The following is a 24437-nucleotide window of genomic DNA, read 5'->3' on the forward strand; positions in this document are numbered from 1 at the left end:
ACTCAGGAAGAAAGGATGAGAGAAAAAAGACTGGGAACGGAGGAGAGAGGGGGAAGATGAAGGTGGCTGGTTGTTAACCTTTATAGAGATGCCACTTTGTTGATTTGCCTCCGTGTTTCATCTTACTCTTCAACTAATTAAAGCCATCAAACACACACACACACACACACACACACGGTCTCTCGCTCTCTCTCTCTCTCACACACACACACACACACACATACACACACACCCTTACACACACACACACACACCCTTAAACACACACACACACACACACACACACACACACACACACACACACACACACACACACACACACACACACACACACACACACACACACACACACACACACACAGCTATGGGCATTTCTCTGCCTGCTAATTAAAGCATCTGTTTCTTCCTGATCTCTGCTGCAGTTGCCTTGACTTCTCTCCTCTTTCACCCCATTCCTCCATAGCTACAGACTTTATTAAGACGACATTTACGAGTCCACACCGCTTTATGCTTGTCATTTTCTATGAAGATGCACATTTATTCAGGTTTCTAGATGCATTGATTTAGTCCCTCACCTCTCCCTCTCAATTTGTCATCCTTCCTCTACTTCTCTTCTTTCCCCTCCGTCACCTCACCTCACTTCTCGCCCTCGGCCCCTCCTCCTCCCGCTTCTGCAGAGACTCTACCATCGCTTGTGACCCCGGCACTACCTCGCCGAAATTAAGCAGACCCTTTAGGGAGTTTGGACTCCGTACTTCCACCGACCAGAATTTCATTTTTGCAAGCGAGGTGAATCTCAGTTCAGCAGAAAGAGAATCTCTTGTGATGATAGAAGAGGCTCTCCAGACATTTGTATAAAGAGATATTAACAGGTGATAAGTGACAAGCTCGCCACAGCTGATAAATATACTTCAGGGTAAAAAATGTGAAGTTATCAACAATAATAAGGGGTTTCCCAGAATTCAATGACTTGACAGCCAGCTGCTGAGAAGCATCCACCAGGGTTTTATATTTTTATGGCTAATGAAACGAGCAAAATTAAGAAATTAGGCTATCAAATGTCAATGAAGACATATATTAAAATGTTATATCTTTCTTTTTCGACACAAAAGTGGAGTCATATTTTCCAGCTGTGGCTTTCTCAGTATTATGAAATGGATCATATTCTAAATTATTTTGTTTGAACCTACTATACTCAGTTCTTAACTAGTTATCCATCCATCCTTTATCTATACCACTGTTCCCCTTCAGGGTCGCGGGGGTGCTGGAGTCGATCTGTCATTGAGGGAGAGGTGGGGTACACCCTGGACTGGGCCAATCACAGGGCTGACATATAGAGACAGACAACCAGCAACACTGACATTAACACCTACAGGCCATTTAGAGTCACCAATTGACCTAACGAGCATGTCTTTGGACTGTGATTACCCAGAGAGAACCCACACATGCACAGAAACAACATACAAACTCCACACAGAGAGACTCCTGTCCGACAGGGATTCGAACCAGGAACCTCCTCGCTGTGAGGCAACACCGCTAACCCATAGTGCTAACCACTGCTAAACCTTGCAGCCCAACTAGTTAATAAAGACTTGCAATTGAATACTGTTGCCTTTATATGACCAAAACAGTAATCAACAATGCAAAGAGAGGAGTCTTAACACATGTCCATGTCAAAGTTTCACTGCCAGGAGTACTTTTAGACTATCTCACAGCATGAGGATGTTTTTTCTTCATGCATTTGTAGGATAGGATCAGCAACGAGAAAGAAAAATGGAGAATTGACAGACGTGTAAAGGAAGCTCAAAATGGATAGTGATAGAATACCATCAGAAAAATCAGTGAAACTTGGTAATTCACAGCCCCCTTTATCCTGACAGGTGGGTAATAAGTAATAAGTCTGCATTATTCATGCAAAACAACTGGCTTATGACGAACATTGGCGCTATATCGTTGTTAGCGTTTTCATTATGAAGACACAACATTGCTGGAGAACGTCCATATTTTCAGCTTTATCACAAATTTCTTATGCCTACCGAACAACTGAATCTGTTAGCTGCAGGAAAACTAGTAGATTATTTCATTCACTTCCAACAAAAGCCAGATCAGCATCCACCTGGCATCATTCACACAGTATCTGTCCATTAAGACCAGTGGTGGAGTGAAGGGTATACACAGGTATGTGGAGTATACTCACTTCTTAATCCCCTGTGATTAACACCACTGATTGATTGACAATATTCAGTATGCTTCAATTTTTGTTCCTCGGATGGTGAAGGGATGACCCTCCCTTCTCTGTCTCTATTGGCTAGTACACCCTAACTTAATAGAGGAGTCTTACATGTCACTGTTTATAACAGAGGCTGATTTGACTCTGCTAGAAGGGCCACTTAAGAAAAACATTTTGGGTCAAATTTGGAGTATACCTACTTCTATAGGCACCACTACGATTAAGGCCCCCAAAATGACACAGAATGTAAGTTGGTCATGGTGGCCATAAGCAGAAACTGTTCATTTTGTGAAGTGTAGAAGACAGTTTCTGTGCATAAAGAAAGTTAAACAAGGCTTGAATGATACTCCTACAGAAAGATACACTGGATGGTATGGGAAAACGCAGCAACGGGCTTTATACAGCAGAAATGAACGTGTCAAAAAACAAAATTGTTCGTATTAGCTCATGTCTTGATCAGCACACATTGTACAGGGGGGTGAATTTTTTTGATAACTCATTCGTTTTGCTTTAAAGGATCAGCTTTATTCACAATAAGGCGTGTAGCTTAATACAGCATGAAGAAACATATAATTTTTAGTATCTTGATGAGGTTGGCAACTTGCATGAGAGCCTCTGCCATCAGTCTCTGAATGGGTGTGAACGGGTGATATGGGGGTGAGTGGAGTCCTTTTCAAGATTAACACAAGATCCTAAGTGGGATTGGTGCCACATACAGTAAACAGCCAGGATTTTTGAATGTGTCTGGATTTTCATGATGAAGAGGTAATTGAGATTGATGGAGAAAATTGCCATTTACCAGTTGCTCAACCAAACCCCTCTTCTTCTGCTGTTTTTTTGTTCTGCTGTTTTCCTCTGCTCCTGTCCCCACTGTGAAAAATCCATAAATGGCCAAATAACCGATATTACCAGCAAAAATACTCAGTTTGTACTTTGGACAGAAGGAAAAAATGTGGTTTTTCATAGTCTGCTGAACAAAACGGTCGAAACAAACTCTCTTTTCTTACAAAATCCATAACTCTGCAGGATATTCACTTCAACCAATCAGGAAGCAAAAATCCTGCCAATTCTCCCCTCCATGTCCCTCAATGATTTTTTTTCTAACACAATACACACACACACACACGCACACACACACACACGCACACAAGCAAACACACCACATCCTGCCGAGCAAAGAGTCGGGGTTGGCAGACGAGCATCGCTGTCATTTGTCAGCTACATCCCAGAGGTAACATAAGGGATAGGCAGCACAAGTGCGCATCAGTGTGTGTGTGTGTGAGCGCGTGTATGTGTGTGATTTTGTGTGTCAGCTAAATTGGGCGTAGCAGTGATGTTGTACGGAGTGATGAAACAATTGATCCAAAATATAGTTTGATGCTTCCTGGCTCGAAGTTGAGGAGGAGACGAGAAAGGAGAGGTGTAAAATATGAGGGGAGGGGGGTGTGCAGGGAGTGAGACGGGGCATCAAGGAAACAAAGGAGTACTGAGTTTTGGAATTTCTGAAGGAGACCAGCGTGATACACTGCAAGCAGAGTTCATAGTCTCATCCTGAATGCATTTAAATAAATTATTTCTCCTCTTTTTAATCATACTCACTGTGGCTACTGAAACGAGCCCAGTCTGCCTCGTGTGTCTGAATATGTTATCTCACAGCGTGAAGTCTATTGTTTGCAGAGAGACTTTTGGATGACTGTAGTTTAGGTTTATATGCTACACTACAGCCACCCAGTGGTGAGACAGAGGAATTACTCATTCCCACTGGCCTCCTTACAAGCAGTACAAGCAGTGTCACAAACTCCTCGATGACAGAGAACATCATTAAAAGGATTTTTTGGGGGTTTTTTGTTTTGTTTTTTATGTGAACTTTGGACATTTCATACTTAATTAGAACCACTCTCAGTGCAAACACTCACAAATAACTGCACAAACACACTCAACACATTTGCGGAAGTCATAAACACAAATTCATTCTTACACACACACACACACACACACACACACACACACACACAAGCCGTAGTGGGCAGTGCGGACCCCACTGCCATCCATTACAGACTGAGCTCCACTAATAGGCGACTCCAGTGGCAGGCTAATTCAAGAGACTGATTAGCATAAGTGAGCTATGGCGTTCATTAGCCTTATCAAGGATTCATAACTCTGATCAAAATGGGATTCTCTGCACGCTGTCCCACACAGGCGCCAAAGTCAATTAAACGGAATGTGTTTCCTCTCGGCTGGTGCTGTGACACACATGTAAACACTCCCTTGTAGCACAGCTGTATTCTGGGGTTATATTTTATGCAATTGAGGGCAATGTCGCCTTCAGTAGCAGAGGAACGTTTGAAGAGAGGGATTGTAATGTTGGCCTATCGCTCTGCTAACGAAAAAAATGCAGCCGGTGGAGGTACCAGATGTGCTCGGGTGGTCCCATCTGCTCGGGGTCCTTCCCCTGCATTTGTATGATGATGTAGCACATTGTGATTGGCTGTACATCAGAGAGTAGAAGAGAGAGCCCAATGTCTCCTTGTGAAAGATGAAGAACTCAAACACACAGCGTCCAAACTGCCTCAAATGTTACACGTTCCATGTCTGAACATATTTACATGTCAATATTCAATGTTTGAAATGACGCCACCTACTGGTAACAGGCAGTAAGCCTCGTGTAACATGTTTTACTCCTTTGACATCAAATGTAAACTATGTGCTCTAACTTCTTGTTGTGTCCAAAACACACAACAGTTTACAACAGTTTTGACCACTCTTGTGTTTCGTGGTAAAAAAAAATCTCCACAAATGTATAGCATTGATCCATATTCCTCGTCCGAAGACCAACAAAAACTACATTTGTAAATGCAGTGTGCTATATCATCATACAAACGTACAGTCAATTATGTTGTGTAACGTCACTAGCAGATGTAACCATCCGACCAGCATGGTGGGCGAGTGTGTTGGTTTATTAGGAAGTTATATATAAAATTAAGCATAGCATGCTAAAAGAAACTTAAATAAATTTGTAATGCACAAAGTTGTGAGAAAATAAGGAGGCTGGCAGTTTCAGTAAAAACAAGGCTCATGCCCTCTTTTTGTTTGGAAAGATATATTTTTGTTGACTTCATTCTCAGCTCGTGGGCCTAAAAACTAATTTAATCACTACACCAATGAGGCACTAATTAATATTTGTATATTAACGGTGGAAAATGACTATGTGTGATATGAAGGCGTCACTGGAAGGGATGAATATACAGAGAATTAGCAAACAGCTCTGCAGCTTCCCTTTAGCTCCACTCAGCATTTCAGCATCTTAAAGTTCATTGCTTTGCTTTCACAGCCAGCAACTTCACCAACTTTGGTTCCACTACTACCAGCTGTATTAAGCGAAAAAAATCTCAGATCAGCTTCTTACCCAGGACCAAAGTGTGAAAGTATTTCATGTACTGTACAGACAGGAACATGTTGTATGAGACCAAACTGAAGATAATGAAGAATGAATGTTGGACTCAAAGGGGTGTTGTTGGCTGTAAAAAAAAGTGTTTTTTTTTCTCCAATTTCTAGTCAAAAATGTAATTACAAGCCACATCTCCTGGAGTTTGGTGTGAATGTGAAGGCGGCTGGTTGTCTGTCTCTATATGTCAGCCCTCTGGTGGACTGGCAACCAATTCAGAGAGTACCCCTGCCTCTCGCCCATTGTCAGCTGGGATAGGCTCCACAGCCCATTTGCATTTAAAGGTACAGACACAGAAACAGCCTGTTCTGAGCAGGGCTGAAATAGAGGGGTTTATAGGCGTGATCAAATACAGGATCAGAGTGGATTCATAACAAGAAACTTCACAGACATGTTTTGGGGAGCTCTGAGACGTATTTCAACGTGTTGAAAAGAAGGCTGACATGTGACCTTTAAAGATTCTTCAAAAGTGATTGAAAAATCTGATTCTTTTTGGACACGTGTCACTGATGTGCTTACACAAATAGAGGACTTGGACGACTTTTTTGGAACATTTTTAAAATCATATCAAAAGACATGTTGTCATAGGATTAGTTATTCATAGCTAGTTTAACTGACCCTGGTGTTAACAATGGTGCAGTTCCCCTTTAACAAAGACTGAACGAGACAACTAGAACAACCTTTCACTTCATTTAAGCTTCATGAAAAAGCGGGCACCTGACACTGACTGCGCCAGGCTAGATACTGTAAAAGAAGGGTGAGGCAGAAGGCGTCTTGGTCCCCTCTTGTGTTTTAGGGTTAGATTTCTCAAAAGTTCACACCATTAAATGAGTTTAAAGCAATCATTTAACCAGCTGAGGTGATTTTTGCCAGGGCAATCAATTTCTGGATAAAGTTGCTAGCCATGCGATGCTGCTGTGGCCATCCTGAGTCAGTGTAATGCTGAGTGGGATTTAGAGTGTGTGTGTGAGTGGGTGTGTGTAGGTATATTGACACTGGGGTGTCTGGTTGAGTAATGGGGGCGTAGCAGAGTTTAGATGGCTTCTATCCTACTTCCTATCCAATGCTGGAGAAGGTCATCACTCATACAGGCGGAGGGAGACAGAGCCAGAGAGAGAGAGAGAGGAAAGCAAGCGACAGGGCTCATCCAGGCAGGAAAGAGAGAGTGCGAACAGGGTGTGTGTGTGTGTGTGTCTACACAAGCATGAATGAGAAGAGAACAGAGAGGTAGTACTGGGAGGGACAAAGCAACAGAAGGAGGATGTGAGATGATTGGTTTGGACAGAGGTGGAGTGTGTGTGTGTGTGTGTGTGTGTGTGTGTGTGTGTGTGTGTGCGTGTGTGTGTCCACCATTTAAGACAGATGCTACCATCATGGCCTCAACTTAATATGGATATTATTGTTAATGAAATGTATATGCTGACCTGTTTCCCTGTACGTAAAATAATGTAGTAAAATGTTGTAGCTGTTCGCTGCCCGTCTCACCCAGTGCAGAGCTCTGAAGCCTCATGAATCACGACAAACAGTCTAATCTCTGAATCATCACTACTTCAAAGCCTGGCTTGTCAAGAACAAACAAGTGGAACAATAAATAAGTCCCAAACGGGTTGGAGTTGGTAGAAGGATCATCAGAAATTCTCACATTGAGGTTTGTACACGTTTTGGATTTTTGCCATTCCTCTTGTTTAGCTTTGTAATGTCAGGCTTCATTCATGTTGTCGAGGGAGAATCCAGCATCAGAAACTGACTGGTAAACATCTCGCTTTCATGTACAATTTTGTTCAGAAACTCAAACCCGGAGGATAAAAGATAAACAACTATAGGCTTAGCAGCTTTTCGATGTCTTGTTTTTTTAGTTTGTTCAGGTTTAGTGGAGGCAACAGACGGGCTCTCTAAAGAGACAAAAAAAAAAAATCAACCTTAAATGGTTTCACATTTTCTGTTTCTTCATCGTTTATGAGTATGTGACATTTTATTTCTGTATTTTATACAATTTAGAAGAGCCGTTAAGAGTTGGATCTATTTTAATAATTGGAGTCATAAGTAAAAGATAAGAAAATGAGCAGTGTGATTCAAATATAAATGACATACGAGGGACTTAGTTTTCTGCCTTGTTGGATTACTCATTATTTAAACTATTCCCAATTCGTAAAGGACTAAATATATTAGTAATAATACATTTCATTTAAAGGCGCCTTTCAAGAACTCAAGGTACCATTACGAAGCAGAGATAAAAGAAAACAAAGTAAAAATACATCAATAAAATTAAAAAGATGAATTTAAAGAGTATAAAATCATTGTGAAGAGGATTTGTGAGACAGGATGGAAAATGATCAGACTGAATATGCCAGTTTGAAAAGTTGTGTTTTGAGATGAGATTTAAGAAATGGAGAGAGTCAATGTTACGGATGTCAGGTTTGGAGCGGCTGAAGGCTCTGGACTTCACATGGTGAACAGGCGGGCGGGTGGTGCAGTAAGTTGAATGGAAGAAAAAGACCCAAGAGTGCAGGTGGGTGTGTTGATGTGCGCACCCACAGGAGGAATAGCTCAACATTTAAGGTAAGATTTCTCTATTTCTTTCATGGCTTTTTCTTTTTTCAGTCACAGTTCTCACCCTTCAAACACACCTCACTGTTGCACTGAAGTATATACACTCTTTGAAACTCTTAAAATGCTTGAAGAAATGAGCTCATGGCCTGTAATTTAGAAGCAACAGTCTTTTAGCTAAACTGAACCCACGACGACAAAGGGTAAATAGTTTTATGGCAGACATGAAAGTGGTATTGATCTTTTCAGGTGAGTCTTAGCACACAGGAAGTGGAAGAAATCTTGAGCCATTATTATGAATCAACATATGAGTCAAATTGACTATAATGGTTAAAAGTACAGCAATAAGTCAAATAAGGGGCACTGGTGGTCTAGTGGTTAGGTCGCACCCCATGAACGGAGGCTATAGTCCTCCAAACAGGCGGCCCAGAATCAAGTCCAACATGCGGCTCCTTCCCCTCATGCCATTCCCCTCCCACACTCTCTCTCCCGACATCCGCTCCATCCACTGTCCTGTCTGAATAAAGACAAAATGCTCGAAAATAAATCAAATAAATTTGAGGCTTGATGCCTTGTCAAACTTTGAATGAATCCATAAACACAAATTATATAATTAAAATATAATTTATTTATGACATAATTTAATAATTCATGAACAGAAAATGCCCAGAAACACTTCTGTGTCAGTTTTCTCTGTGGCATGTCAGACTGAGGGTGTGGCAATATCCTGATATTCTGAAATCTCAGAATCCAGATTTACATTCACAGAAGTCAAAGATGAAAAAAAACTAAGATTATCTCATGGTTGAAAGACAGGGCTGGCCTCTGTGTTAAGACGAGCTGTCTGAAGAAGAAGACCCCTCCCATGGCGCTATGTCATCAACCGCTCTGTGTCCGATGTTCCTGGCCTCATCCAAGGATCCGTGGCAAGAGTCTCTACTGAGCTTTGATGGTTGAGTTTTTGACGGGAAAATCTGGGAGGGGAGGAGTTGTCATCAGACAGATCGAATTGTTCTGGATCACAGGAGCAGTAACAGAGAGAGAAAACAAAGAGTTAAAAACTAAACAGTGGGAAACTTGAACACTACATGGACAGTTAGAGAACTCACTGTTTTTAAAATGTTTCATATTTGTGGCAGAAAAAATGGCAATCCATGAGCCGACTGAAACCAACTGTTTCCATGGTTATTATAATCCAGGCTGAATTTAATGACCCCTGGGTTTTGGGAAGCCGTTAAAGCCCTAATGGAGCACATTAGATCAGACATCCATGAAAAACACGACTTTATTCCTAATTAATACTTTGCTTGTAATTAAATTCACCAAACAAAAGTGAAACAACAACAAATAACATTTTTACCAGCTGTGTTGCCACAACGACTGAGAGCTCTCAGGCCACCTGTCCTGTTCCGACTCCTCCCCTCGGCGCTGGTCTCGGCTTCCTGTTTCCATCTCCTGCCTCTGTAGTCATCATGTTGTCTAAAGGGCTGACTGGACGCAGCTCTATCCTGAACCAGCCAAAGAACGACAAAAAATAAGACATACTGTATAGCTATAAAAAAGTTGAAACCGCCTTATTTAATTGAAGTGTTGGAGCTAACAGGCCAGTCATGTCGGAAACATGAAAGATATGTGTGCTGTCAGGTGTATACCTGAGGGTGCTGTGACTCTCTTGCCACCCTCCTCCTCTCCCTGGCTGACAGAGGAGTCTTTTCTGTCTCTGGTGTGCGTGGCACTGGAAAAGCATCTCCTAGGGGGTCTGAACACACCACACACAAACACAGAAGAAAGAGAACATCTAACTCTCAACTACACAAAGTTAAAGAAGAAACAGAACACCGTGTTTTAGAAGGTCCAAGATGTTTTGGTTTTAATGTGTTGTGCCCACAAATTATCAAATGTCAAATGTCTGCACCTGATGACGTTGCAAGTACCGTAAAATCTGGAATATAAGTTGCAGTGTGTTTTGGGGGGCTTCCTAGAGAGAGAAAGGTTTAAACTGCCTACCTGCAAGACTATTTGTGTTGGGTTCAGCAAAGTCTGTTTTCACTTTGAAGAGTTTGCAACCCTACTTGTTACAGTACGGTAGTTGAGCACTCAGTCTACGGTGAAAGTTGTGAAGGACCGACAGCCCCCGAGTCGTGTTGCCCACTTTCGCTGGTCACCCGTTAACTTTAAGGAGTCTTTCAATAAAAACAAGTTAATTTAATCAACAATGTACCACTGTTTTCCTCAGATGCAGGTTTATGACCTTGTGAGGGAGACGAGATGTTAAAAAGTTACGCAGCAATCCTGGTCTGCGTCAACATGTAGCCAGGCACAGCATGCACTACACAATGAGTAGGGGGCACATTTTCAATTTCATCAGGTGGCTTTCAGAGAGTGATGGTGGCGGCTGTACTTATATTGGTCACACTGTAAACAGGACGTGGCCAACATTTTAGATTTAATGAAAATTGCATCTTATACACCAGATTTTACAGTACTTATGCCTTCATTAAAATCCCTGCATCATGGTGGTTATGGTGTTGGTGGCTTACCAATGAAAGCACTCTCTGACTCCAGCAAAGAACCTCTTGCACTCCTCTGCAACAGAGATGTGTTAATTAGTGTGTTGTTGCAATAAATACAGTTAGAGAAGCTTCATGGCTCAAGAACAGAGGAAAACAAACAAATAGTTCTTTTTAACTTACCACATATTCATCTTGCCGTGGTGGGGACAGATCATAATAATCTAAAAGAAAAAAAGGAGGAAGAAAAATCTAAAGCAATGGACTCCACATATAATGAGGTTTCATGTGTAACATGGATATTCAAAACCTCTCGCTTCCCCTTAGTGTACAAATAGTTAAGATGTGTGCATGTGTGTGTGTGTGTGTCTGCATAGTGATTGTGATGCGACTTGACACAGTAAGACAGCAGTCACAGGCGCCCAGGCTAAAACTAAACTTCTTACTGGCTGTTGTTGTTTATTTCAGATGTTTGATAGGTGGATATGTTTGTTAACATCTAGATTATTTAGTTGCACAGGCCTACTCTAGATCAGGTTTCCTAATCTAGAAATGGATCACAAGTTAATATCAGGTGTAAGGGGGACATGTAGAAGACATTCCTCCTAAATGTCCATATTACAAATTTTAAACAGTATAAACAGGACTTCAAACAGTGCCGTGAGCTCTTACCGCCTTGGACCGTAGACCTCTGGCTGCTGAACTGCAGATAAGGATCCCTGTAGTCCCGCCTCCTCCTATTGGCTGTACCCACTGCCTCCAGTTTAGGAACGTCACTAAACCCCAGCCTGGATTCACCGTCTGACTCACAGGAACACAAACAAACCGGTCACATCTGATATTTGATGTGCAGTGGAGTCCACCAGAGATTGTAGGACTTGTGTTTTACCTGTGTATTTGAGCTGAAGGGAGTCATGGATTCTCAGCAGGTTTCTGGGCTCCGCATTTCTGGAAGTCGGCCTTCGGACGGGCGCCTGGAGCCTCAGCCTGGCCATATCAAAGACGTCAACAGGGGGACGCTCCCGAATTCTGGAAAAATATTGACCAGAATCATACTCACGCTTTCAAACAAAACTCAGCACAGAAGAATCCAGAAACTCATTATTTATATCTCTACACGGTCTGTGCTTATTCATGTTTGCCATTTCTCTCAGAGATGTAGGAGATGACAGCTCCTGTCAGTGTGGAGAAAGGGGTGATAGAGTTATTGGTTTTCTTTCATTCAACCATTACTTTAAGCAAACTATTTGAACTGTTTCTTAATGACCTGAAGTGTATTTTGCATAATATGTGACCTTTAATGATCTGGATAACTCACTGTATAATGCACGGTCAGCTAGCTGCAGTGCTGACAACATCATCTGTAAACTGACTTAGTGTTTGTAAATGTAAAGCACAAAGCTAACACGAGTAGATATTCTATTTGTGTATGATATGACTGATATTCAGGAAAATCTTATTGAAATATAATTGTTTTAAATTAGTGTAGTCACTTCACAATCTTTAAATGTAACCTCAAACAATTAGAGGAGTACCCTCAGAGTACAAGTACAAGTTGAGAATCAAAAATGAGATAATGTCTATTAGGATGCTATTAGTATTTTTTGTACTTTGATGTAATAATACTGAAGATAATGAATCCATGTGTGTAAATGTGTCCACCAAATGCTGCATTATATTTTATAAATTAGAAGTAACATCATTGGGCTACAATGATGCATCTGTCAGGTCTGACCTGTCACGTGGAGGAGAGTCCAATTCCTCCCAGTCGCCCTGTTGAAGACAATCCTCCAGTCGCTTCTGTTCACTGCGGAGCTGTCGACGAAGCGCCGACAGTTCACTGAAAACATTGCGCTGATCTCCTGAAAACACAAATCCACTCATGATACTTAGTAACAAGTTGGTCAGGAGTTATGGAAATAGTTCTAATGCCTGTTGGAACATTAAAACAAAGCTGCATAGTTAACACAATACCTGCAGCTCGGAGCTGATTCTTACAAGCAGGGACAGGAGGGGACTGGAGACCAGACAGAGAGCGCTCCTAAAAGAGACAAAGAGAAAAAAAGGTTAAACGTGTGAAATAAAAAAAGGGGCGCCCCAGAGGCTGAGAGATTACACCATTAACCATGAAAGAGAAACAACTCTCTCTTTTAGAGAAGACACTCACAGACAGGGGGGCAGTAGAATGCAGGCTGTCCACAGTGGGCGGCCTCGGGGTGTACTGGTGTTGCCCATGTTTTCTCTGCAGAGTAGGGATTGGAGGCGAGGGCTCCCTGCAAACCTGAGAACACATCCACCCAATTACCACATGGAGGTTTAAAAAGCTGTGATTTAACCAACTCGTAATTCATTGTTGTCGCACATTTTGTGTGCTTTGGTATAAATCTCAAGAGATCAGCACTTCCACTTTGACCTCCAACAAACATTTAAGAACTGTTTGATTTTATTTGTAAACCATGATGTAGTTGTAAGATGATATAGAGACATTATGATTCAAATTTTACTTTTTTTTTTACTACTCCGGATTTCCTAATCTATCACTATCCACTGTCCTCTGAAATAAAGGCAAGAGCCCCAAAATAAATCTTAAAATAATTAACTAATTAAAATACAGTAACCTGCCTTAAAACATTTAAACAAAATAGTCAGGATGTTTGCCTTCAGTTAGGAGAATTGTAATTTAAGAATAGCAGGTAAAACATGAACACCACATCTGAATGATGAATAAAGAATGTCAGAGCAGAAGAAATGTTTCTTCCTACTAACCTCCTCCACTCGAGCCTGTCTCTCCCTCTCGTACTGCCTCCTCAGTTCTGCGTTCTCCTTCTCTTCTTCTTCTTTCTTCTTCCTCTCCACTTCTCTTTTCTTCTGTTCAGCCAGCTGAATCAGCTCTTCATTCTTCGCCTTTTGCTGAGAGACAAAAAGCAAGACAGCAGTAGATGGAGAGAGGCATGAGAAGGGAAGAAGGGTGTAAACATTTGAAGAGTCAGTCTTAACACCTTGCAATATCATTTCCCTGCCATCCAAAGGTTTCAAATCATTTAAAGATCAAGTGCAGTTATGAAACCCAAGAGTAACCCATGCCCATATCTTAGTGTGGTGGATACTCACCTCCATTTCCTTCCGTTTCTTCCTCTCTTGTTCTTCGTCAAACTCCCTTTGGATGCGAGCCCTCTGCTCTGCCAGCCTCCTCTCCTCTTTCTCTTCCTCTAATCTTGTCCGTTCACTCTCCTCCGCCTTTTTACGCATTTTCTCTTCAATCTAAACACAATCCCAAAAAACACATTTAACTTCAGGCTGTAGAGCTGGGACAAATATCTAGTGAGGTACAAATAAAAACCCTTTACTTCTTACTATTACTATTCTACAAGCAGATAGCTACATTTCTTTAGAGAGAGATGGCTGGCTGTTTAAGGGTGGTTTCACATTAGGATTTGCAAAACCAATGTGCATACTGCCACCTGCTGTATCGGACTGTGTATATACAAAAGTGTACTCGGTGCGAAGCGATGTTACTAATGTGAACGCAGACCAGCAATCGTGCTCGGGCAGGGTATCAAACATCATACCTAATGTGAAAACGCCCTGAATTTATGATCAACAAAAACACAGCTGGCAACAGATGTACCTGCTGTTTGAGGTAGGCTTTGTACTTGTCCTGCTCCTGGACCTGTTGTTGGCTCGGCTGGTTGGAAAAAATGTTGCCTCTTGCAAACTGGGGGGTTTGAACACTGGCGAAACCTAGAACAGGAGGAACAAAAATAAATCCTTGGATGAACTGGACCAAATGGCTTTTTCTTAATACTTTGTCCTTCTTCCCTCTGTTTCTTAAATCATCATGAGGAAAAATCCATTATCAAAGTTACAGCCGTTAAAAACAATGATGCCTGTGTGTTTAATATTGTTTTAGTGAAAGCTGTATATCACAATACATTTAGCAGAAAAATAGTTACCGATCCTGTTACTAGTGTCATGGGTGCTGCACCCAGATACAGTACCAGAGACCCTCTCATTAGGGTCGGGGAGCTCTAGCCGGCGGGATGCTGTTGTTATGGCCGTCGCTCTCCTCTGCCACTGCTCCGGGTTGATGTAAGCCTCTTCGTTGAATTTGTGCATCTGGTTTAAGTCAGCTGGGAAAAATAAACAGGTCTTTAAAATATCCACTATGGGCTGTGTAAAGAAAGAACCAGAGATTCTGGGGCCTACCAATGAGATTTCCAGTGCTGTCTCGGAGTGGGGCTCCTCCTCCTCCCCGACCCCAGGGCTGGTGGTTCTTCATGTCCACCTCCAGTTGGGCTTCGTAACGTTCTGTCTCCACCCTCTCCTGACACCTCCGCTCCTGTTGCTCCTGGATCTGAGGTGAAGTTATATGAGCCAATATTAGAACCCTTAAATCTCAATAACGATTTATTTTAAACAAAGAAAATCTCCCGAACTTGCTTTTGTATATTTATAAATACCTCTTACTGGAGGAGTACAACCTTTGGTAAGCCCTTGGGATCACTACATATTGCATCGCTTTCGAGTGAACTTTCACTCTCTTAACTAGATATTATTGAGATACTAATAATATTAAACCATACTCATAATAAAAAACTCAGCAAAACTGATAACACAAAAATGCATTCCAATAATGCAGGATAATCATGACACAAAACAATAAGCAGTTTTTTGAATTTTGAGGTTACATTCCGATTAAATATGTATATACAGTATATATATATATATATATATACGTTTATACTGTATATCACAAGTTGCAGATGCAACTCATGAGGCATCAGTAGTGTTGTAGTACTCCAAATCGGTCTTGGTCTGAAAACCGGTCTTGAGACCAATTTTCGAAGGTTTTTCGGTCTCGTCTTGGAATCGAAAGCACTTTCACACCGTCTTGTCTCGGTCTCAGAACTGAAGTAACCCAGATTTTAAATCAAGACCGGTCAAGACCAACACTGACAGGCTGTTTTTCCACTTCATCACTGTGAGAAGAAGAAAAGCGTCCCTTTGATGAACAAATGACTTCAGTTCATATGTAGTTAGATTTTATCCCCCGGTTACGGCTGCAACCTTCCTGGTGTTATGTTCTAAGTGAGTGACACGCCCCCCTGCACACATGATGATGATTGATTTTTTAGTGATATTTATGGACTTGTTCTCGATCTCGATCTCTAAATGTCTTGGTCTTGGAGCACTCAGTCTTGACTACACCACTAGGCATCAGTTCAAAAACAAATATAAGTATGTATCCTATAAGAGTAAAACAGAGTTTCAGGCACCACAACACATGACTTTGGGATGGATCAGGTATTTTGTTCACTAAAGGGAGCAGTAAAGCAGATTTTGGTAGCCTTTGGTTTCACAAAGCAACTAGAGGATTGAGGTGAAGGACTTGGACAGGACTGAGGTGAAACAGGAACTTTGACACTAAACTTCATGAGGATAGAAGGGTTTTTTCTTCTTTTCTCTTACACTATCTTTTTTCTCTTAACTAGAATAATTTTACCTTGTTGTAAAGCTCGCTGCTCACTCTCCCGGAAGCGTCCTGCCAAAATATCACAGGCTATGCAGTGAAAAGTTGCCTGGCACCACTTTATTTTATTTTTTTCACATGGCCCACAAATGTTTCAACAAATATGATGTGAACCAAAGTGACACTGTTCATGCACAGCTGTTTTCTGTGAGTTTAGCCCTTGAACAATGAACAAAGTTGAAGTTATTAACAGAATGAACAAACCTTTTACCTTCTTACACTGTCAATAATTATGCTGCTAATGTTTGAATTAACTATTAATACAGACTTCACTCCTAATTGTCTCAATACTTATCAGTGCAGGGACGTGTCAAAATTGGGGGGCATTGGCCACCCTTGAAATTTGATTGGCCACCCAAGGTGCCACTCTAAAAATCCTAAACTGTGTTTGGCTGTCAGAGGTAGGACTTGTATAAAAAATGTCTATGCTGGCTTTTTTTTTGTAAAAGACCAAAACTTTGCCAATCAATGTATTTTTGGAAGTGAGACAGTGTGCAGGAGTTTGCATGCATTTTGCACACCCTTCTGCATAAGTCAGATGCCACAGATGAGCCACCCCAGTCAAAAAAAAGTCTGGACACGCCCCTGATCACTAGTACCCTATGAGGTTGTTAAAACATAAATTATTAAGTATTTTGTTTATGTAACTCCCTTCCCTGTACATTTTGCCTGCCTGCCTCTTGCCTGCTTGTACATTTCTAGGGGAATAAATAGTTATTCCTCAATCCTTGTTGGATACATCATCATAATAGAGCTTTTTGAACTAAATCGTTGTTGTTTCAGAAGTAGATTTTCATTTTATGGATTATGTTTGAAGAAAAAAGATTGAACTGTAGAAGACAGTCCTTTTACATTTAGAAGAAAAAGAGTTTCACCTACCTGTTGTTTTAAAGCGTCCCTGTAGCTCACAGCTCTGTCCCTAGTTGATCTGGGTTTCTCTGAATGGAGAACCCTGACATGAGAGTCCGCAGCAGCCCCGATGCTAGACCTGTCAGAAGAGTTGAAGAGTGTCATCATTAAGATCTGATTATTAAGCATTTCATCAAAGATACAAATCAATTCTTTAATTTAATAGGACATTATAAACATACTTTAAATGCACTGCACAACCAGATGCTGATGTTGTGTGAATTCTGTTAGGTTAGAAATTATGAGGTATTTAACACTACATTACTTCAGCTTAAATTTTTTACTTATAAGTTCACAGAGAAGGTTGTTTCATTAGAAAGAGTTGACAGGGGCCAAAGGTGTAGAGGAGATATTTACTGTATTGGAGGCTCTGGAAAGCTACTTCCGCTGTGCTGGCTGTGAGGGCTGTGGCTACCAAACCGGCTGGGCACAGCTCCCCCTGGTGGTACGTTCCAGTAGGATATGGGGAGGCCAGCAGCAGTAACAGGCAAGTGACCATCTAAACAGAAAAAAGCATCTCAGCGTTACAATAATCCTGAATGTAGGGTTGTGTATAGTCTACTTCCGATATGTACGCTAAATCCTTTGATGTGAAAGTTGTTTTACTCTCATGTAGCTGAGGAGACCGTTGCTTACAGTAGGCCATGTTCGGGTCAAGCTGATTTCTGGTGCCATAGTAGTGATAGGGCTCTCCGTACGGGCTCCTGTAGGCTTCACTGACGGTAGAAGGAGGATGAGGAGCAAACAAGGGGAGTCTGGACATACAAAGAAGAATATTAAATAATCAACCATGCTAAATAACAGCGTCTCACTTACATAGCTCAAACTTTCCGATGCCGTTATTTTTCTGTTTAAGTTTGAAGATTGAGATGTCTGTTGGAAAAATAGGATGCAAAAATAAAGAGTTTTAAGTTACTTACCTAAAAAGGCAAATATACTATCTTTAAAGAGTTTAACGTTTTTCCATTGTAGGTGGCTGATTTTTCCACTCATGTAATGAGTTTAAGTTGCATGTACACAAGTAAGTGATACATACATGCAATTAAGCGTTACATGTCTAATTTCCATGGATGGATGGATGTCTCATTTAATGAAACTGTCACTGCTCCCACGGAGAAATTACTTAATGTAAAAAATAAGAATAAATTGAAGTTAACGGTATACCTGGGAGTGTCCATGGCTCTGGGAAAGGAGGGGGCTGCAGGTTGACTGTTGGGGGACAGACCTCCAGCCCCTAGGCCCAGAGCAGAGCTGTAATCCAGCAGAGGGGACTGGAAGGCCACATGGGGCTGCTCAGGGGGAGACGTCTCTCTGTCTCTTGCATATGTCCTTTCACGATAAGATAGACCTCCGGATGATGTTTTGTTCTCTCCTGTTGCTAATGGCTCCAAAACCTTATGATCCTTCCTCCAGCTCACCCCAAACTGTCTGATTCGGTCCGGCTGGTTTGTGAGCAGAGGAAATGTTAAAAGATTAACAAACAGTACGGACATTTTGTGGCATGTAATACAACCTTTTCAACTAAAATGTTTGTCACATGCTGACCTGTTTCTCAGGATCATTTGCACCAGTTGCAGCAACTTTCAGCTCCAGATCTTTCTCCCTGCAACAAGGACACATATATGGTTGTTTTCAGAGTTTAACACATTGTGCATTAAATAGCATAAATCCAGAGAGATGCTTAACAAGTGAGCAAGTAGAGGTTCAAGGTTTTGCTCAATGACACTTTGAGAAAAAACAAGGCACTTGAAAAGATAGGTGATGCAAGGATGGTAGCTGTCAATAGCTTAAAAAGAGTGAGATAAATGCTTGCAGTACTGTGGAAGAAGTTACTCGTCTTTTATAATACAAGCCATCTGCCTGCATAAAGAGATCACTGACAGAGTACCTCTTCTTGTTCCTGTGTTGTTCAGCTATCTGCTCCTGCAGTTGCTGTCTGTAGCACTCCTTCTTTCTCTGTAAGGCATCTTTTGTGTCAGCTAATCCTAAAAGAAGGGAAAATAACCAAGAACAGAGCATTGGCTATGTGTAGTAGTTGAGTTTGAGTTTTTTTCATGAGTCAAGGGGTTTAGCGTTCCATCATACCAGAAAATGAATAGATTTATTTAACACATGGTCGAATTTATTCTGCTTACAGACATTTCATATAAATTCATTTTCATCAAACACTGAAGCTTTGATTTAAACACAATTACTCAGTTCCTACAGTTGTACCTATTATAAGGCCAGTGGCAAACTCAGCGTCCTCTTTCTTGGTCAGTGCTCTCGATCTCCAGCCTTCTCTTGCAACACCTGCTGGAAACTCCCCCTCCTCCCTGGGAATAGCCAAAGAAAGACAGATTTATAGACAGGGAACGGGGACGAAAAAAAATAAGTCACCCTCCTATAAAAAGCTTTGAACACAAACACATGAAAAAAGAAAATTTCCTCCAGGGTACCTGACATCAGTCTTTTTTGATCTCCTCTCATAAATGTCCTCAAACCCCGTATGTCTGCCTCCGATCAGCTCCAACTCCTCTTTGAAGTATTCCTCCTCCTCTGAATCCCTATCCACTGGCTTTCTGAGCCTTTCAAGACGCCTTGGGGGAATTGAAGAATGCTCTTCATCCTCTTCAGTGTAGAGGTGCTGGACCTCTGCAGGACGCAAAGCCCTTTGCAACCTACTGTCCTCTGTAAGAAGAGCAGCGGCATCCCTGTGTATGCGGGCTCCCTGACCGGGAAGAACAACAGCCTGTTCTCCAAGCAAGGTTTTCTAAAAGAAACGTGAAGTAAGAGGCAACTTTTGTTATAAAAAAACAAAAGATAAATAAAATAGGGGTCTTACTCTATATATGTGTTCTACATTCACCGCAGAGATATCGTTTACACCATACACATGTGCCTTGATAGTTATTATTACTCCCTCTCCTCCTACACACACTCACACAAACGCACACCTCTGCTCTCCTAATGCACAAAGCAGCTTGACACCCTCTGTCTCTCTGTCTTCTCTGTATGTGTCAGTCCTGCTGGCTTACCTTATCAGCCGTATGTTTTATAAAACCTCCCCAAACGTGTTGTGAATGTGTGAAGGGTAGGACTGTTGTTAATTACAGCTTATTGAAGCCATCATTGTGTGAATGACACTGACACCAAAAGACGATTAACTCTAATAAAAGAGTTCTGTATAATGACGAGACATCGCACCTCAATAATACAATTGAAGGTAAAGCGTCTCTCCCGTTCTCTGGGAGGAAGATGTAGAGACATGCTTGCGGGGGGATTCTGTTTATCGATCGCGGATGTCAATCTTAAACAGACGAAAGAAGAAAAAAGCTCAAATTAGGCACCAAATATACTGAAGTGTCCATAAAAATACCTGTGAGGTCCCACCAGGTATAGTCTATGTGAAGGAAACTTGAATATTAATCAATCAATCATTATTTGTATGTCACCAATTCATAAAAAGTGTTATCTCGAGACGCTTCACAAAAGAGCAAATGGGATAAGATGCAGGAAGGATTTCTCCGTTGTATTCCTCACATTCTCTTGTCCACACTTGCTGCTGAGGTGGAGGTCAGAGCAGGCCGTGCATGAATAGTCTGTAGCGGTAACGGTTCATTATGCATCGTTTTTTTGTTTTAAACATGTAATTCAACTTATTGTTTATATTGTTAGTGTCAGTATTCAGTGGGTGTTGTTTATGCATATACACGTCATGTTATCAACTTTCTCTAATAACAACTTTCCCTTTCTCAGTAAGCTAAATTCATCAGTTTCAATAGTCATTATGCAAAGATGTTTACCTTGACAGACCTCCTGGTATTGGAGTGCATTAATGGTCCAGACTGCCCAGGGTCCAAGTTCTTCTTCTGCAACATACATTTTATTATCATGACATCATCACTGCACACTTCTTCTTTGGGAGAACACAGATAAATCAAAAAAGGTTTTTTTTGTGATATTCGACTTGATCATACTAAGGCTCCCCGTCCACTTAGCATCTTTTTTCAATTTTTTTCAATGAGTAGAGAGGGCTCGCAGCAGCAGGTGGCCCGCCCGGAGAAAAAGCGCCGTTGACATTTAAAAAGTGGGACATATGTCAGATGTTTATTCTTTGCAGCTACAGCATAAGGCAAGCTTTATTCTCCCTGACTGTTCTCAGTGTTTAAACGGGGAGTTTCAGTTTGTTGCTGCTAAGAGGAGAACAAAACGCTACAGAAACACTTTTAAACCTGCAGCCATAGCACTACTTAACAAAGCTAGCAAGACAATGCACTTTAACCATGTGAGGATATTTTAAACTTTTGAGTGGGTGTGTACATAAGGACTTTCCCATGACCTGATGCAATCGACAATGTTTGTTTTAATGTGCTCTGTCCGGTCTTTTTATCCTTGAATTCATATTATATGTATGTTTCGAACGCTAAATCTCCTGTCTGCACAAACAAAGTGACCTTTTTAGGTACTAATAATGAAAACTTATACCTTGAACTTTGATGTCAACTCGATACAACAATTTTTAGTCTACAAAATGATGCATTGAAGGGTCCTATGACTCGGTTACAGATGGCAAAACAACAAACAACAGCTCTTCAGCAGTCGTGACTAAAGTAAAGGAAAAATGGCCAAATGTAAAACTTTGAAAAATGACCATCAGGTTCATCTACAGCCAAACACAAGTAACCAGGTATGTCTGTGGAAGTCACCTGAGCCATGTAGCGTCTGTAGTCCAAACGGAGCTCATGCTGCAGCCTCTGTTTCTTCCTCTCATACTCCACACCAAGTGGTAGCCCGACACTGTAATTCTCCTCTGACAAGACACATCCATCCATTTTTAAAATACACACATGGTGAAGAGTTTCACGCAAAAACAACTTCTACTTTATGGAGAGAAAAAACTATCATGATGCACATTGCTCACATGACATGGGTTGCTTGTAGATTCTATTTATTGGCTGTTTTATCCAAAAAAATAAAATAGCATAACAAGAATTAAAGGATGTTTATGTTGAAATGTATTTTACCTTTCCCTTGTGCTATTGAGTTGGGAGGTATGTTCTCCTTAACAGTAGAGCCATACACTTTCTGGGGTTTTGCCTGTTAGTCAAAATAAATACATGATAGGATCATTGCAAAAGGGTGCGTTATTCGCAAACACATTGGTCAGGTTTGCATGACAATTTGACAAAATTATCATCTGTATAAACACTAAGAGCTCAATCCTGAGGCCACACCTGGATCTGAGATAACAAGTTGAGAACGAATAACTTAATAATCATCAATGCAACAAACCTTCATTTCCATGTAAGGAGGATCTTCTAAACTGGCTTTATCCTCAGCCACTCTCGCCTTTCGCTCCCTGATGAAGTTTCCAAATTCATCATCCATCTCTTTTAGGTCAAGTCATACAGTCCAGCTGGGAACAGAAAATGCCATGCCTACAGCACAGACGAGGGGCAGCAAGTGTGATGACTGGCAGTGGCAGCTTGGGGGAATCTAAGGCAGCTGTGTGGCTCTTGTTCTGCAGTTGAGAAACAACTCGCTCCACCTGTTGTCAACTGGGACCGGGCAAGATGATCCTGGAAAAACAGACAGGATATATGAAGGCATGGTGTTTTGTCAGGCCAGGTGAAGAGCTGTATATCAGTTCTAGGAGGGTTTAGGGGCTGCTTAAATGTGTTTTTGACGAAGTGGTGATTTGAGGCCAAAACATTACAACAAACCCTTTGAAATTTACCTCACATAAATGGAGATTGAGGAAGCATGTTTCAATGTGTAAAAACACGAATTATCTATTGAAATAATACTTGTAAATGTATCTAATATTAATATAGATATAGCGCGTTTATTTATCACTACTTTAAAACATCCCAGCAGCCACATGAAATTAAAAAGCGCTCATCAATGCAGAAGATAAAAACTTAACAGCATGATAAAATAATGTTTTTTAATTTTGTGCAATAGATGGATGTATGTCAGGATTACCAGTGAAGCAGGTAAATACAAATGATGGAGGGCAAAGCTGATCCTTGTGAATAAACTCAATAACAACATCAAATCGCATCTATAGAGATTGACAGCGTGTAGTTAAAACATATTGATAAACAGCTTACCGTAATTACTGATGTTGCGGTCTCTTTAATTGTGCCGTTGTCAAGCAACCACATCGAACACGGTGGCGTCACATTCCAGATGGCGTTTACCGCTTAACAATACAATACAATAGTTACAGTCAGCTATCGTTACCATTACACAAATGGTTTGATATTATATTGAATATCAAAATGTTAACATTGTTTACAGTAATATAGCTTACGTTTGCTAGCTTGTTAGCTTTAACTAAGGAAACGGCAAACTATAAAAGCTAAACGAAGCTAATAACAAGCGTCTCAACCAGTCACCGTTAGCTGTCCATTATAATTGTCGTTTCGTTCAATAAAACCTTCTACTGAGTTTGTCGTTTCGGGAAATGGCAGTGTTTCTTAGCTTCAAAATGTTGGCGGCTCCGGTCCTTGGTCATCTCCTTTTAGCCCAACACCAGCAAGTTTATCCCAATACTACTTCCGCTGTCAACTTTCAAAGTAAAATCCCGTGAGAGAAGTCCTGCAAACACCGTTATATCGGTGCTCTCGGTAGTAGGCAACACTGCATATACATATATTTTATCTGTAATTTGAATAAAACGTCTATGTATTTTTTATAGAGTAAATTGTAAATACTGATAAACAAAATAAACTGCTATTGCTCCTACTACTAGAATACAGACACGACCATTTGTGTGGTCACTAATGGCCTATTTTATAATCGTATTTTGAGGCCAGGGTGCTTCACGTCAAGCTACTTTGAAGCTACTCTCCTTCCTGAGGCTTCACACATCTTGGCTCAGCTGTGTACAGTAGCATTGCTTGTTTTGGGTTAGGGGGTTAAGGAAGCAGTGTTTACACCCCCTCCCCTTGAGACTCAACCCAACCTTTGGGAAACACACGTGCATTCATGGCCAATGGCGAAGGGAAAACATACAGCCTAAACCTTCCACCCTTCTACACACAGAGTACTCTGTGTTTTGTAAGGGGGATAAAAACAAATGCAGTCTTTGCATTTTACTCATCGCATTTCAATATTTAGTTTAAGTATTAATATGTAAAGAATAATGCTGGATATGGTCTTCCTTAAAACAGTGCAATTGCTTATATGAACAGTGATTTCTTAACATAATATAACTTCACATTAACAGCAATAAATGTTCTCCTAATAATCCTTGTTATTACAGGGTAATTTCATAAA

At 41.0% G+C, this 24437-nt stretch overlaps 1 protein-coding gene across 7 annotated transcripts; it reads right to left on the reverse strand.

Annotated features, from left to right (window-relative positions):
• Positions 1 to 8831: 8831 nt before the first annotated feature.
• On the reverse strand, positions 8832 to 23718 carry LOC132982335 (centrosome and spindle pole-associated protein 1-like). 7 transcript variants are annotated; one of them, XM_061048766.1, is made up of 30 exons: positions 23470 to 23716; positions 23267 to 23358; positions 22446 to 22732; positions 22178 to 22250; positions 21860 to 21963; positions 20957 to 21022; positions 19610 to 19923; positions 19386 to 19486; positions 19060 to 19156; positions 18717 to 18774; positions 18336 to 18613; positions 17808 to 17926; positions 17529 to 17670; positions 17142 to 17250; positions 16236 to 16274; positions 14939 to 15086; positions 14686 to 14862; positions 14361 to 14473; positions 13844 to 13993; positions 13499 to 13642; positions 12900 to 13013; positions 12707 to 12773; positions 12468 to 12594; positions 11622 to 11761; positions 11405 to 11533; positions 10916 to 10956; positions 10763 to 10808; positions 9875 to 9981; positions 9583 to 9730; positions 8832 to 9236 (listed from the first exon to the last, which is right to left on the reverse strand). In XM_061048766.1, the coding sequence occupies exons 3-30, from the start codon at positions 22539 to 22541 to the stop codon at positions 9094 to 9096; spliced, it is 3390 nt and encodes a 1129-aa protein (XP_060904749.1). In that variant the 5' UTR covers positions 22542 to 22732; positions 23267 to 23358; positions 23470 to 23716; the 3' UTR covers positions 8832 to 9093. The 7 variants fall into 7 exon arrangements, with proteins under 7 accessions (XP_060904749.1, XP_060904750.1, XP_060904755.1 ...); XM_061048767.1 differs by having other exon boundaries at positions 23455 to 23716; XM_061048772.1 differs by lacking the exon at positions 22178 to 22250 and adding an exon at positions 20358 to 20460 and having other exon boundaries at positions 23267 to 23716.
• Between the last annotated feature and the right edge of the window lie 719 nt (positions 23719 to 24437).

Source organism: Labrus mixtus, chromosome 10, assembly GCF_963584025.1.
Source record: "Labrus mixtus chromosome 10, fLabMix1.1, whole genome shotgun sequence".
In the NCBI taxonomy this organism is placed as follows: domain Eukaryota; kingdom Metazoa; phylum Chordata; class Actinopteri; order Labriformes; family Labridae; genus Labrus; species Labrus mixtus.